The following is a 16,994-nucleotide window of genomic DNA, read 5'->3' as shown; positions in this document are numbered from 1 at the left end:
CAATAAGCCGACCTCCTCAGCAGATTTGGCCGCAATCATAAATGTGGAGCACCTCTGAAAGCATGGCCCAATGAGGCCATACACGTCCAGGGGCTCTGCACCTCCAAGAACCTGTGAAACGGTGACTGGAGAAATCTGGTGGAGAGACTGCAATGGCTCATCTACGTTTGAAAAGAGCTGTAGCAGCAACATATTCAATTAAGTCAATGCTAGCCATGAGTCATCGCTAAGATCAGTCAAGAGCAAACCATGTTCAGCTCCAGGTTAGCTCCATAGATACAAATCCTTTCCAAAATAAACGTTGTCTCTGCCTAGTTGGGTTTGTGTTGAACACTAGTTATCCCTGTCGACTCTTCAAGCATAAGGAGTTATTGGACTGGTGCTATTTTCTGCTCTAAATAATGCCCAAATTTGTCCCACCTCGCCAACCAGGAGATGATGTGTCAAGATTTCTACATCTTCACATCTGTGCCTTTCACTGCGCTGAGAGGAGCCTCCATAGATGGTATCTGTCATATCCATTTCCAATGTCAAGTGGAAAGAAGAAAGCTTTTTTGGCACCTTGTCTCTTTGGACTCATCTTCACAGCAATGAAACCATCAGCGATGTGATGTTAGAATTTTATTACATTTTTACCATCTGGCAGGCCTGTTAATTTGGACAGACTAAACATTTCCACAGAGATAACCACAGGACGTTTAAGGGAGCTCTTTCATGAGGTTGTCTATGGCTCTACATGTACCAAAAGACATTGTGTCCAGCCCACGCAGCCGGGGCAGGCAGAAATTAAGAGCATTAAAGAAATGTTCTTAGCCTGTGCAAATGAATGCACCATGGCCTATCTGAGCAGGCTTCAAAAAAGACCAGAAGGTCTGAATATGATCAAAGAATCTCACACAGTATCACACTGAGACGCCTTAAAATGTGCCTACCATTGTCCTGCAGGCAAGCTGGAGTTTTTCAGCCCTGGTAGGAAATAGATGGAGGAGCACCTCCTTTGCCAAGGATTGGTTTTATGAATCAAGAAATAAATACTGCTATTCAAAAATGAATCTTCTTTATCCAACATGTGGGTACATACTCTTTAGGCCCAGACATGTACCCTAAGAGATCCATCTCTATCTTTAAGATGTAAAACTTGCTCACCCTCAGTGGAAGGCGGGCAGCTTTTCTTTACACAGGTTTTTCTTTCACAAAGCCAGAGTTGGGTAGCAGCAGGTGCACCAGTTTGTAAAAATGGGAAGGGGTAATGGGACCATGGGTATTTCTAAGGGTTCAGATCAGTGGACTGGCAACTACATCTGTGACGTTGGAGGAGGTGTTAAGGAAGGGTGGGAGGGAGCAAGAGGAAAGAAGAAGTGGAGGAAGAGTTCAAGGAGCCCGATGTTTAAGTCAAGCCACAAATGAGTATGGATCTGAGGGAGGTATGTAAATGAAGAGAATGACAAACTTCCCTGGATTTGTTTTTGTTTTGTTCTCAAAATGCTGATGTCTTCTCCTGAGTTAAGATCTCCTAACTAAGCATCGCCTGGTTTTCACGACCCCAAATGCAAATGTCAGATGCTCTGCCCTGCAGGCAGGAAAAGCAAAACGCACTTTGGTGCAACACTGACTTTCTGGAGCCACACGAAGCTATTGAGGATTAACACAAATTCCATGTGCCTAAACTTCATTTTAGCTGGGAAACCTGCTGCTTCAACCACACTAAAAAGAGACAAGCTGGACATGGAGTAAAACTTCATAACTAGTGAGTCTTACCCGTGACTGCAAATTTTTCTGTTTTCAGAATATTACGCTGAAGTGCAGTTCAGTGTGAAACCTGACATCTGTAGCACAGAGGACTCTGGATAGAGCCTGAGTTGGGCTGAGATTTATGCTTTTCTTACCTACTTACCACAGTGGGGGAACAGGAGGAAGGTGTTTGCTAGCACAGGTCTGGTACCCCAGAATTGAGTAGCAGCCATTGCAAATTACTAGGAAAAGACCTCTTCTGACCTCTCAGAAAAATCTCTCAGGTATTATCTACAACTCCATACTCTAGCCCTTTACAGTAACACTGCATAGAGGTTTTCTTTTATTCTGGCCAGAATCCTAGTGATTTGTTAGACTGAGTGGAAGAGCGAGACAGCTTCAGTCCACAAGAAGACCAAGACCTATCCCCAGCTTTTTTGTTCTAAGTTACTGGGTCTCACATTAAACAGGACAACAAAGTATACGGCTCCACTTATGACTTTAAATGTTCTCAGTTACTGAAATGAAATTCTCAGCAATAGCTTTCTCTTGTTCCCCGTGAGCAGGAGACTGTGCTGGTGTGCTGTGTCAGAACCGCAGCAGCCATCTGCCTGGGTTATCAATAACCTGGGGGGAGGAAAAAAGAAAGAAGACACGAACCAGCCTCCAACCTGTGTAGTTCGCACTGCCCAACGTAAGCACGTTTCTGCCCGAAACACAGAGGGGACAGCACAGAGAAGTAAAGGCAGCTCTCCTCACTTCACTTATTCCTTTCAGTAGAAATAATAGAAAGCCTAAAATAGGGCTCTTGGATTTAGAGGAAATAACCAAACTCCACAGCTCAGTGTCACTGTTATTTGCTTTGTGTACAACTGGTGTGTTTTAATCAAAGTCCACTTGTATCCTACTACAATTTTTAGCAATTTTGCATACACTTACACATGCACAGAGGGACACACCCGCACCGAGGGATACACACACACAAATATGGAATCACAGAATCATATATTAGTGTGGACATTAAAACTTGCAACAAAAAACAACTAACTTTGAATCTGCAACAAATACATGGTTGTAAACTACCATTTGGTAAAGCATATGGATTCAATGACAGATGGAATTTCTAATCCAGGATAATAGCTGAAACATGTGAGACAGACTTAAGTGTGTATTGTGAACATTTGTTTGTTTGTATTTGGCTTTTTAAAAACACTTACATGAGTTTTCTACATTGTACTTAAAAAATGAAATCCGTTTTTGTTTTTCCCACCAAATGGAAAAAAAAAAAAAGGGCTTGGCACCAGACAGGGGCCTGTGTTCTTTTGAAAAAACATGTACATCCAATTATGCACTCACGAAAAGCTGCACCTGCTACTGAAACAAAAAGCAATTAATCTGTCAGTTCAAAGAAAGTACGACATTATTCTGGTGCTCGCAGTAGCTGTGAGATGAAAGTTATCAGTTCCTTCCATTAAGAACTTTTTGAAACATTATTAGTCAAGAGGTTTTCTTTGGGAATGAAGGCAAATATTTTGAGGAAGATAGGACTTCCTTTGGCAAGATCCTTTATATATCCTGATATTTTTTCTGGTCCCATAGCAGAAAATCAGCCAGCAAATACTTCAAAGATATTTTGGTCAAGGTCACAGCATAGTAAAAATAAGGGGGGGGGGGGGGGGGGGGGGGGCGGGAAGAGAGAGAACAAGTTCCAAGCCACATTTCTCTTATTACTCTTCCTTGAAATAAAGGAAAATTCACTAGCATTAGGTCTCCAGAGACCATGTTACTATGGTTACTAAAGTACAACAGTCAAGGCCTGCAGCCATGCCTTGCTTTGAACAGATTTTCGAGTCACGCAACTTGGGTACTAAATTTCCAGGGTCAGTTGGCTCGCAGTTTATCTGGAACGGCTTCATTTAATAGTGGATCACTGGGTTTTTGCATCCTATGTGCGATGGGGCCATTTTCTGGTGATCTAAATAAGTAGCTATTTAAAAACTCTGGAAATGATATACTCATTCTTGTCTTATGAATATTAGGAGGAAAATGCAGGCAGTTAATATGTCTTCTGTCTTTAACTGTATTGTTTAGTGAATCAGTATTTCTTTCCAGTGGTGTTTTTAGGATTCATAATTGCCCTTCTCAAAAATCCCTCTGGAATCCCTGAGGTTCTCTTTATAAACTGAAAAAAAAAAAAGAAACTCTTACAGAACCCTGAAATAAAATTCTGCATAAAAGACTATTCAGAAATACCGTATCTGGTGACATCACAATATGGCCTTTGCTCAACAAGTACAGTATCTCTTAGCCCTCCGGACTCTTATGTATTTCTCTGGTATCTACAAAGCAACTTCAAAAAGAATATTTCTGTGAGTAAGCACTATTTCGTGCAAAGGGGGAGTGGCAGAATTGTTTGTAGCATTCATTTTTGATCAAAGGCTTGCATGTACTGCTTAGTTTTCAGGCAAAAGAAACAAACCAGAAGATGAATTTCCATCATGTGAGCCAAGGGAGGAAATAATTCCTACAGGCTGAAGCTACAGCCATGGGTTTATGTGGGAAGCCTTTCGGAGGGAAAGTGTTCGATCTAACTGATTGGTTTTCATAGATGGTAGAAATGTTTCTTTTCAAATACAAAGAAATGCATACGTATGATCATTATGCCCCTTTCACTCTTCTTGTCTTCCCAGACAAAACAAAGTTCACATTCCTGCCTATGTCCTTGAGCCTGGATATCACTTCAGACGCCATAAAGACAGTATGGAAATTCAGCATCTAGTGCTGAGCTACCCAGAGCAGGGCCCGGCAAAATTTTCAAAGATCACTGACACTGCCAGAAGAACTTGAGCCCTGGCCCTCCCATTTATTGTCAGAGGGAACAGCTGTGCCATCTGAAAGGCACAGACCATTGTGAACTGTTCAGCTGGTGAAATTTCTCATTATTCCATTTTTCAGTATCCCATCACTTCCACCAAAGAATTAGGACAACTTTGGAGATACTTGTTTACATATGTGCCTTCAGTCTAACGAGGGAGCTGGAACGCTGTGACTCGTCAAGAGGCGGCAGACAGAACTGGCCTTCTGGAAATCAGTTAGGAAAATGTAAGTCATTGGGCTCTGGTAATTGTGAGCTATAAACTTTCAAGAAAACATAGTAGTTCCCTGGAGGGTGAGATTGTAATGTGTGCGCACATGTAAACGCATTTTAAACCATGGTGATGTTCTTTTTTATATGCTTGATATGTAATAAATATTGGACACAACCAAGAACAACTTTGCCTTTAAAGTTGTTTTGATTGCATGATGTGAAATTGTAAACATAGTTTTTCCTCCCTTGAACTTTCCTTCCAAGCTAAGCTTTTGTAACAAAGCTTGCTTGGTTTGTGTCAAGTCCATGGGGTAGGGCCTGTCTTCTTTACTACATGCATGAACCTCTGGCCTCCAATGAGCCCAGCACCTAAAACCAACCACTCTGCCCAGGATGGTACTGGGAAAGAAGAGCTGTCTGTGGCCTGATCTGATCCATCGTTTGACTTTCTATGTGCAGAAGGTCGATGTGGTGCACTCTAGAAAGAGATGCATGCCAGCTGAATCCCATTGTTTTCACATGTACTAAAGACTGGAAATGAGAGCACAGACCGTGCTTCCAGCACGGAGCAGCACTAGCGACTCGTAGCTCAAAGACATGTTAGGGAAGGTTTTGTTGCTGCAAAAGTGAATTCATGGGTGACATCAAACACCTCGGTAAAAATTTGTTATATGGTATGTTTGTTTAGAATAAATTATGAACACCAACAATGCTTACTACTGATGGCAAGGTTTGGTGGATTTTTTCATGTCTAATTGTAAAAAATCCATGATTCTTTTGTTTGCATTACCAATAGGAACAGAATTTTCATATGGGAAGTGAGTATATGAATACTACCTTAGATCAATAGATATTATACAAATACTGAAAACTATTTATAGTAATTAAAGAAGAATATTCAAAGTGTTATTTCTGAAATTATCAGAAAAAAGCACATTTTATTTATTGATAGATATATGTATCATGATCACTGGATACGCTAGTGAGTACATGGATGAGTAACATGTCATTTACCTTAGCAATTATCACGAAAGGACACTGAAGTATGACATAATCTTGTATATTTTTTCCTTTAGCCTTCTCGTTAATCATGATGTTGAGTTTCAAATTGTGCTCTACCAGTAACGGCACCCTACTGTCAATGCTCTTTCACAAATACTATGCCCTGGACTATGCTCGGAAATAGCAACAATCTTTATATTGATTTATGCAGTTTCTCATCTCACTTCCTCAAAAGCAGATGTTGTATTCACAGATGGAAGCAAAGCTGGGGCAATATCGTATCTTCAGTGCAAGTTCAGCCCTTCATTCTTTCGGAGTTTTGCAGCTGCTCTGGGCTTTTCAGTCTTCTCTTCAACAATTTCAATATAGAAAATGCAAGCCTGATTAATTCCATTTGAGAAGACTCAAAATGAAGCATTAATTGCTCACTACTCTGCACTTGTAATAATAAATTTAGTTAGGTAGCCTTTGCAATAACAAATGTAGTAAGATTGCCCATTATCTTCCACAGAAATAACTTACTGAAAAGAGTCTCGAGTAATATTTAACCAACATGTTGGACAATTAGACATATGTAAGTACCAAATGTCTGGATTTTTTTTTTTCAGTGTTATTTACATGTAAGTGCATCAAGTCCCGAAGAGAAGAAGCCATCATAATATTCCATCCACAGCTGACTTTTATTTGTACTTGCAAACTGTTAATGAGCATGAATGGCAGACATCTCTTGCTGTAAGGAATCAAAACCTAAAAGACACAACGTTGCAGCCTGTATGCTGTAAACAGAATGTGATGTTCTAATTTCGAAGCACTATTTTTCTGTGTATTTAGCACTACGTATCATACTTTCTAACCCAGAACTATTTCAGGGGTGAGGAGAAGAGCAAAACAATCTGTATTTCACATTCTCTTCAGTAATATACACTAAACTAGCTTTTTTTAAACACTGTTTCAGAGCAGCAGAGTTTGTAGGGAGTGTGGCATTCCCGATCTTGACTCTAAGAACTGTCTTGCTGTGCTAGTTATCATCTGATGCACGTTTTGTATCCTACAAGTGTCCTGTATCAAACACACCCTGTTCTATGCTGGCAACCGGTGTGAATTCTGCCATTAATGTGTTATGCTGACCCAGAGAGGCAAGCAGTAATTTCTCTAATCCAGGTACCAAGTGGATGACAGTGGATCGTCTGGGAAGAGGTAAGGATGGAAAGTTAGAGACAACTCCTCTAACCAGCAGCAATGACTGCCAGTCTTTAGCTGAGTTATAGATGAGATGAATCCTTTCCCAAGGCCCTTCTGCAAGCCCCTGCTTTAGTTTGAGCAGACAATTGTCTTCTTATTGCTAAAAAAAAGCCCAATCTCAGTTACTGGAGAATTCTGGGGGTATTGCAGTACTGGGAGGAGGGAGGAAGGCGTAAAACACATTGGGGAAAATGCCTGCTGTTTGCCACTGTCAGCTTTTGCAGCTAGGAATTCCTGCAAGAACTGCAATTACAATGGCATACAAAAATCATCTCATTTTTCTATTTTTCTATTCACAAAATGTCAGGGACAGTTAAAATCAGAATGATGGTGATTTCTCTTGAAGTTCTTGGAACAGGAATAGAACTATTGGAAAGGTGCCTATCTGTCCTCCTGTCTCCAAATCAATACTGTACCCTTGCTAGTAGGAAACACTACATTTAATGGTCAGCGTCATGCTTTTTAATTGCAGTTTTCGGTTCAAACCCACCAAACAGCATATTCAAGTTTTATTAATAGAGGTAGGCAAAAAATAAAATTGAAAGGTACTCAACATTTCTAGTAAAATATGTAAGTTTTTCTTCTGAAACCTTCATAATCATGAAACAAAATCACTGCAAATTTGCAAAAAAACTTAAGACAACACACAATCTTGCCTGGACCTGATTTCTTGCTCATCACTTCGCCTTACTGAGAAGATAGCAAGGCTGCAGCTCGTTACCTTTTCTGAGGTGAGAATGAGGAATATACTGAAAGCAAGTGTCAGCTGTAAATACAGATTAGGTTACTAACTTATAATTTCACATCAGCCAGTTGAAGACCAGTTAAACAATATAAGATTGCAATTATCTATGATAATAAACAGGCATTATTTAAAGTGTATTCCTATTTCTTCTGAGGTTTTTTTTTTACAAGACATGACTTTGCTATCTTCAAAAACTAGACACTTCCCCAAAAGCAAATGCTCATGCAGAAACTTGTATGGAAGGAGCAGCGTGTTACGATTGCCTTCATTACTTGAATGCTGAAAGTCCAGTCCTAGTAGAAGACTAAATCCTGGTGCATCTGTGTAACACAGTGCTCACATACAGATATTGAACCTACTGACTGGCAAGAACAGTTGCCAAAGCTTAGCTCTGAAGTCAGTGAGAGGAAAAAAACCTCACCGAGCTGAAACAGGAGAATATGTTTTGTTGGGGAGGAAGTCACGTGGCCACTGGACCGTCTCCAGAGGCACCGAAATAGCCTGACCAGAAACAGAGGAAGCGGCTGTGAAAAGTGAGCTGGGGTGGAGTTGGCTGTGATGAACAGTCTGGAGACAGCAGCAGCGATTTTAAACTCGGAATCACTGGTCTGTTCCCAAAGCTTATCGATTCTTTTGCCTCAACGCTGCTGATGGACAGCTTCTCCATTCACCAGTACACCTAAGATTTCTCACCTAGGCCTCCTCATATGACAGCAGGTTTGCCTCTGCCCTGACAAATGGAAGCCAACTCTTCTGATGTCAGCGCAAACCAGAGAGGATGCTAACTGTCCGTCCTCACCACACACCTGAGCTGGCTGCCCACTCCCCCTTCACTATCACATTAAACATAAGCTGCTTGTCCTGATTTTCTGATCTGCTCACAGCTTGCTCCCCCCTCAATTACAATCTGTCATTTCATGCTGGAGAGGCTAAGTACTAACTCTCATCAGCCTGACACATTACCCTTACCCATACGCAAGATCTGAAAACAAGCACTTAATGGTGACTCCCATGTTGCTAAAAGGCTCCACAAAAACCTCTGCAGGGGTATCTGATTTTTCTCCATAAAATCCCTCCTTAAAACTCTTCCAAAAGTCCTGGCAAAGGTCAAGCTGCTTGTACACTATGAGTACTGGCAATCACGGTTACCATGTTGTTCACTATTTCCGTGCGCTCTGTTGCCCATCAAAATGCATCTTTTCATCATTTGTCTCGTATTTAGGCTGCAAATCTGAAGGGAGAGGATCCTATCTTTTTGTTTTGCTCTGCCCCGCTGTCAGGCTGGAGGGTGCCAACGCCTGTATTTCGGATATCTCAGCACTGTGGGAGCATCGTGATCATTACAGTCGTAACAGTAGCACTACGGACTGGAGGAGAGAGCAAATGGTATTTAGAGGTCACAGGCTTTTCTATCCAGATTTGTTTGAGAAGAAAAAAAAAAGAAGAAAGGAATAAGCGAGAACATTAGTTATTTGTTTAAAGGGCAACGGAAAGGATATTTTTTACACAAAGTTGTGGCCATGCCAAATTTCAAGTCTGGATTTTAGAAATCTGCCTATTTTCAAAGAAGAAAAAAAAGGGACCAGGGCCTCTGAAATGTTCCTTTGTGTTTTGCCTGTGCCTGGCAAGAAGAAAGTGAATGTACGCATGTGACAAAGTGGCAAGTTACTCCTGACCCCAGTTATGGCTCTTTTTTTCATGGATAAATTCTCTGTAAGTCATCCCAAGTGACTAATGTCAGCTTAAATCATGTCATCTGAATTACTGGGAGAAGGTTCACGTCTGAAAACAAAGGAAAGCAAAAGGGTTGTTTGGGTAACTTTTAAAAGTTATATTAACTGAAGAAGAAAATGCACTGAGACTATGAGCTCTTTATAAGAACTTCCTATTTTGATGGTCCCATTTTAAACCAGTAGATTGAAAGGTAAAGCATAGTATCAAAATCTGACAGGATTTACTTTAGAAGGACTGTGCTAAGAGAGTCAGCACTGTTGGAAGCTGAAAGGGAATTCAAGACCAGAATAAATGAAGAAGACTCTCTCTACCAGCTTTTGACTTCTGAAGTCCGTGCCTTGGTCATAGCCCTGTATAACAACCATGCACTTTTGTCTGACTCCAAATTTTCCTTTTCAAGTTTAAATTTAAAAATAACAGGCAGAGTAAGATCTCTTGCTCTCAGGCTGAAGTTCAAACTGGAGTACCTTTTTCAAGAGCACAGTTTTATTGAGCACTGATGACATAAATCAGTTTGGAAGGAGGAAGTGGAATTACACTAACAAGTTTAAAAAAATTACCGGAAACCAAGTGGGAAAAGGGTTTCCTATGTTATTTCCTTATGCAGAGTGAAGAAGAGCACCAATAGGATGTTTTCTGATGTATCATTTTCCAAATCCTTTGGAATGAAACTTGAACTTTAGCTCAACCTGTTAGTAAAGGCCACCTGGAAATACCTTGCAGTGCCAAAATGTGCACATATGCCTCTCTGTTCAAAGTAACTCCCAGAAACCTTATTATCTACAGCCACTTTTAAGGCAAAGACGTAATGTTAAAAAATATGCTTCAAGCTTGCATTGTATCTTGAATCCTTTACTTAGAGAAAAAGTCTGACTTTGGTCGGAATAAGAACTGGACTTTGGTTTTGATTTAGAAGACTTGGGCTCTATTTTGTATTAAAGCTAGCGAAAAAAAGCCTCACCGACATCAGTGGGAACTACTACGCAAGAACCAAAATTTTCTGTTCACGATAGCGCCCAAATCTGGGATATGGCATTAAGAAATAATGTCTAAAGGACTTGTCTGTGTGATGCAGTGCCAATACCCGATTATGCTATCACTTTGCACCAACAGTCAATTCAAAGCACAAAGCTGCTGGTTCAGTAGCTGGATACCTGGTTACTTACTTTTCAAATCTGCAAGCGGGCCTACAAAACACAGAAGCTCAGTTTAAAAAATCCAACTTTAGATGATTAAGTGCTTAATGTAATGAAGCTAAGATTATTGATGCCAGTGGAGAATTATAAGGGCCACACCACCAAAACTATCTTTCACTATTTTTCTCCACTTCGAAAGACAGACATAATTTTCAATAAGTTGGGTTTTTTTTAATCAAATAAAAGACCATATGTCTGTGATTTTAAGATTTTTTTTTTTAAGATGACAGGCAGCTGACAGTCTTTGACTAAAAATTTAAATAAGTTGTAATTGTAGCGCTGTTTAGGAAGGGTGGAGAATGAGACCTATGCCATAGATTAATATACAAAATGTCAATAATTTGCTTTTTCTGCCATTGGTGAAAACTAAGAGGTCTGTCCTGTGTTTGGCCAGAAGAAACAAAGTCTCTTTCATACATGCAAGGAGATTCCAGAGCATTCAGCAGCCTGCTGCTAAGTATATACACTGAGTGCACGGGTCTCCTGGGCAGTCTCCTGACATGCTCAGATGAAGAAGGATTGGCATAGTTACCGCCAGATGCTCCGGAAGGGTGGAGTGGGCTGCAGAAGCAGGGAGGTGCAGATGTTCCCATTGAAAGAGCAGGTGATTTCGGCATCGGAGCAATGGCATGGAGGCCTTCGTAAGGGAGCCTGTCAACACTTTGAAGTATGTACAGAAAAATAGGCGATGTTTTTTTTCTCTTCAGCACACAGACACGTTGAGTCTGCAGCCACCCTTCTGAGTTGTAATAAAATTATGACTGAAAGGTCCTTACATTTCTTGCTCCCACGCATGGGTTTTGTAGTGAAATAGCAACCAAATCCAAGACCTTGTAATTCAGTCATATGCCATCATTTATTTTCAGCAGGAAAAAGGCAACTTGGGCATACATAGCTAACTACCTCAGCTCAGGAAGAGTAAGCGTACAGTGTCACTGAATAAGAAATACCAAATACCAGGACAGTAAGATGACTGGCATCTTCAGTGCAGTCATAAAGAAAAACACGAGACAAAACCACAGAAATGTGATTCTTGTGCCCTGAAGCCTGAAGAGTAGAGGACTCATGTGGAAAGCTGTCTGTGAACTGGGCAAAAGAGTGGCTTGGAACATTCTGAAAACAACATGGGCCTTCCCTGAAAGAGTGTGAGCTGCCGGTGACCACAGAAATGACAAAACAGGCCAGGTCTGCCCTTTATCAGTATTCATCAGTGAGATGGGGCATGACAGAACCAGGCAGTCTTACTCCATTAGCATCTGTTTGGGAGCTTCCTGGATCATCCAGATTTCCTTTTAATTTTTGTGACTTTTTGGATATAAACCACTATTTTCACACCTGAAAAGAATTATGTCCAGTACACCTGGAGACAGAGATACCATAAATCCTATGCTGCAGCCTACAGCAGCAGAACAGAAGAACAACAGGCATAACAAAGAAGGAAAGAAAGCCCATCAAGACATGTCCTTCGGCAGCTAATGTTGAGACAGAAATTTGAACATCGGTGATTCTTCCATAACAAGCAGAAAAACTGCAGGAGCAACTGCAAGATGATCAATAAGGTCGAAGCGACAATTTTAGCAGGGTGCCACTTAGTATAGGGGTGACAATTACACAAGAAGCAGGGTCAGTGGCGATGACAGGGCCACTGCCTGACTGCATGTCATCGAGAAAAGAAGTCCAGAGAGGAAGAATTTAACACGTGAAAATTACACATGCATTTTGGATGAGGAATCACCTGCACAACAGTGTAGACTCTCAGTCTGGACTTGAGACTGCGAGTGCAGCATAGCTGGAGGGAAGAGTAGGAGGTGGCTAACAGCCATGAGATGATTACTGCAATCAAGGCTATTGCCTAGATACCCACCAGTGATTCATTCTTATTTTTCCAAGTCACCATTTTATTGTGTTTCTCCACCCCATCACCCTATAAATTCTATGAGGATGCATTGACTGCCAATACAATTTATTTTCCCACTTTTCTGGCTATGGGTTTGGCCCAGTGTTCTTGAAGTATTCAGCAACAAGTTTCAGAAACTCACTGTGGCCCTTTTCTGCCAGAAGTCTTGTGGCATGAGGGTTGCAATACCACCTGTCTTGGAAAATATTTTGAAAGTGCAAAGTTAAAAATCATCACTGCAATCAAACAGTTGGAGTCTGAAGTCTCCAAGGAGAGCAAAGATTGCAAGAATGGGGTATGTTCAAAAAGACCATTAATAAAATTGGACTTTGGTTCTTAGAGCTTTGTCTGTCTTCCCTCCAAAGGGAAACAAAGATGGCAAGAAAAGACTCTCTTATCCAGGAGAAGTGATGTTAAAACACTGGAAGAAATTATTTATTTAGATACCTGCTGTGCTCCACTAAAAAGTCTTTGATAAACTGGTATCATTGTTTATGCTATGATTGCTGATGAAAGCCATTTGATTATAGCTGTAAAAATCTCTATAAAATCTTCAATAAAAAACACATGTTGTGGCAGAGGCCTTTAGAAATAAAAACCATTTTAAAAATACTTTGAAGACAGCCTAATTCCATTGTTTTCTTTCAAGCTGAAAGGGGAAGTACTGCATTGTTCCAAGACTCAAGAGTCACAGATACTTTACCAGTAATTCTGTAATTCAAACAGTTCTTGTTATTCCATATTTCTATCTATGCATAGAGCACAGTGATCATACTGACTAGGAAAAAGAAAAAAAGCAATTATCCCTGTCCCCAACTGCATTAACATTGCAGTTGGGGACAGTATTATTCACATATATTTTGGTGATTCAGATTATTCTGGTTTGTATTACATTAAGCATCTAGGAGAGGTGGCATAGTGCAAGGTGGTGTCATGAGAAGGAAAGCGGCTTTTGACAGATAAAAAATATCTTTTGAGAGCCAATAAAGTGGCCAGATTGACAAGTCAATATAAAAAGCACAGCAACCACCGAGAAAAATGTTTGTTTCTTCTTGGAAGGAATCACAAATGCAACTATTTTGTTACCCCACACTCCTAATAACCAACCTCACAGTCCCTAATAACCAACCTGGTGAATTTGGTTGAGCAACAAAAAACTCCACTTTTTTTCACGTGCTATGGCCACTGAATGAGCATTCGGGCCAAACTCAGTCCCTGCGGAACATTCCCAGCAAAGCCGAAGGAAAATTCACCTGCTTACTCCAGGTCAGACGTGCCCATAAATGAAGCCTGCTGAACACGTTCATACTAACATAAGCTTAATCAGCTAGTTAATGATCCACATTAAGTATGATCCAGGATAAAATATCTGCCATGTATTTGAAAGCAATGTGACTCTTACATACCCTGTAGTAAGCAGACCATTAGCATATTCAATAGTATTAGTCTCTTGTAACCAGCCTCAAATTATGTATCAGTATTCTCTCCATGTGCTCATAGCAGTAGGGCTACTGTTTGAAGATCTTTAATGATTATAACTTGTGGGCATGTACTATACACTCAACATGAAATAGACTAAAGATAAGAGAGCCTCATTAAAAATTAGACACTCACCGTATTTATCATTATTGCATGCCCTGTACTCCCTGTTCATTGCGAATGGAAATGATTGCAAGTAATACCTGACAGCCAAACATCTCATTTTGGCACTAGCACTAACTAATCAGATGCCTCTGTGTTACTTGCTTTGAAACACAAAATTAAAATCTTCTAAAGCATTAGGAAGAAAGAAAGCAGGTTGCCAGTTTCCATTCCATAGACTTGAATGACTTATGATATTGGATCCCATGATAAAATGTGGTTTTTTTCCTTAATAGTATACAGCATTTAGTTGGTGGAGGCTGCTATTTAATTTACATTTACATGTATCTCAGAGCTGTCATTAAAACACAATTTTTATACCATGAATATTATCCTATCCAAAAAATCCATACATATGTATTCTTAATCACACAGGAATTTCCAAGGACCTCAGCGTATAAAAGGCATTATTACATCATGTGTTTGAAATGCAGATATATCTGGGACAGACTGCTGTGCTCTAGCTGGTTCAGTAGTTCACAGCAGTATTAATTCTTCATCCAGATTAATGGATCCAATTCTCAGTAACAGTATGGCCCCTTTATGCTGCTCTGCCAATATAAAGTCATCCTAAAGGGGATAAAAATGCACAGGAGTAACGTCTGCACACACGGCTTTCTCAGAGCACAGAGCTGAGGAAGTGGGATAAATTAAAACATCCCAAATAATCTTAATTCGGATCAGAACCCAGGCAAACTCCTGTTGGCACCCTCAAAATATGGGCCAAGCAAAGCAAACCTCTCCTATCACTCCAAGTGGAAAAGAACTGTGAACTGGCCCACTGGAGTGCCCTGGTAATTTCCAAGACGTAGGGGTGCAAAGGACAATTGCCCAAACAGAGACTGACCAGGATTATCGCGACGGCCAGTTTTGCTCTTGCAAGAAGCACTCACAAGCATGATTCTCGAATGACTCACACCAAGACCGACCATTTGTTCAAAGTTGCCACAAAGCCTTAACCTGAATGTATGATCAAGCTGAAGAAATCAGAGCCAGAAAAGGCAGCGTTTTTTTCACTCACTTCTAGTAGAAGTCCACCTTCTTGTACAGCAGTCTTGTTAGTTATATTGTCTTCTTTTATCATTTGGCCAACTTGCTTCTTAAAGTGCTTTTCTTGAATGGCTGTTGGAAAGAATTATTATCAATTTAGAAATCGTAACAATTAGGGCTGCTAGACTAAAATTCTTATTTAGGCACTGAACATGCATCGATTTAATTGGGAGTTACTGTCTTTGCGGTCTGGATCTCAGTTACTGACAACTTTCTTTTTCTGTGAGGGAGACAGATACATACTTGGTAGTCCAGATGGTTTTTATATGAAATATCTATCACATTTTTTATTGAACATATTTTTTCCATTAGTGTACTCTACATAAGGCAACAACCAAAACCCACAGGAAAGAAACAAAAGAAAGTTAGCAAGTTGTTTTGTTTATAAAAATATGTATTATGACAATATAAAGAAATGCCTATACAGCTCAGAAGACAAGGGACTGCAATAAGTTTCTTATTTTCAGTGCTGACCTTCTTGGCATCAGATTATTTTCAGTCTCACTTTACCCTATTCACTTGTATGAGTCTGAGCCTGACTGTGAGATTCAAGGGGATGTTCTTAAACTGTTTCATTTTTAACCAGAGGTTTAAAGTTTGTTTTTAGCAGGTCATTTACTACATGAAATTAATTAAAACCTCTCACTACAGATTAAAATTGCATATATTTTTCCTAATAATAATGAAAACCTTCATGGGAGTCAAAACTGTTGAGTGCTCTTCCTGCACATGGGTTATCATTGCTTGATCTGAAATACCTTTGAATACTCCAGTTAAAGTCTCCATATCGATATATCCCACAGAAAAATCCCTGCAATACAGTCCCATTTCTGGTAAAATGGAAGAATTTCTGAAAAGGCTGACATCCCTTGATACACTGGGCTTCTGCACCATCTGGGGACTATGACAGGAGCCTGTCTTTATCATTTGGCCAGTAAAAATTAAGGAGTCAGCTTCACTCTTACTGCGCCGTCCCAGAGATGGGTCATACAAATATCCCAGTAACAAACAGGGATTCAGTTTTCTGTTCATTCTCCTCTCCACGGAGAGAATGAGAGAGGAGAGCATACCAGTGAGATTAGCTGGGACATTTGATACACATTGTCCCTTCCAGCTAAAGGAGAGATGGAGCTGCCACAGCCAGAGACGGCTAATAATCCAAAAAAAAGGACTGAGATGGACAGGAATAGTTTATACCAAATCAGGGTAAGGAGGGGAGACCACCAGCAAGCCTCTAATACTCCTGAGCTTGTTGCTAGAAGTCATGACAATGGGATTCAAATTTTTAGTGAGATACCAAATCAAAGAAAAAGGTCTACATTTTTAAATGGCTTGAATAATATTTGTTGCAGATGACTGAGGCTATGATTGAAATGGAGTCACTTCCTTTCCAAAGGGCTGTACAAGAGCCCCTTACCAACGCAACAGCCTAGTGAGGGACTGTCGCAAGACACATCAGTGTTTTACAACAGATGATGGCAACGCAGAACCACACTGACTATTTGTGATGTTTTTTAGCTTACATTGTAAATATTTGCTGCCAGTGATAATGTTGGTCATTACCCCAGAGCAATCATCTCAAATGTATAATCAGATGTAATAAATCCCTCCCCTGGGCACGGGAAAACACATCAGGAAAATCCCAAGCTGCCTAAACCAGATCCCTAC

At 40.3% G+C, this 16,994-nt stretch overlaps 1 protein-coding gene across 1 annotated transcript in view; it reads right to left on the bottom strand.

Annotated features, from left to right (window-relative positions):
- The window catches only part of AHRR (aryl hydrocarbon receptor repressor), an 86,453-nt gene that overhangs the window by 12,700 nt on the left and 56,759 nt on the right, over positions 1–16,994 (bottom strand). Inside the window, exon 4 of the mRNA XM_075415289.1 lies at positions 15,298–15,398. Within this exon, the coding sequence (XP_075271404.1) occupies positions 15,298–15,398 (101 nt within the window). The remainder of the gene's footprint in view (positions 1–15,297; positions 15,399–16,994) is intronic.

This window comes from Opisthocomus hoazin, chromosome 3 (assembly GCF_030867145.1).
Source record: "Opisthocomus hoazin isolate bOpiHoa1 chromosome 3, bOpiHoa1.hap1, whole genome shotgun sequence".
In the NCBI taxonomy this organism is placed as follows: Eukaryota; Metazoa; Chordata; class Aves; order Opisthocomiformes; family Opisthocomidae; genus Opisthocomus; species Opisthocomus hoazin.
This window is presented reverse-complemented; position numbering and strand designations above follow the sequence as displayed.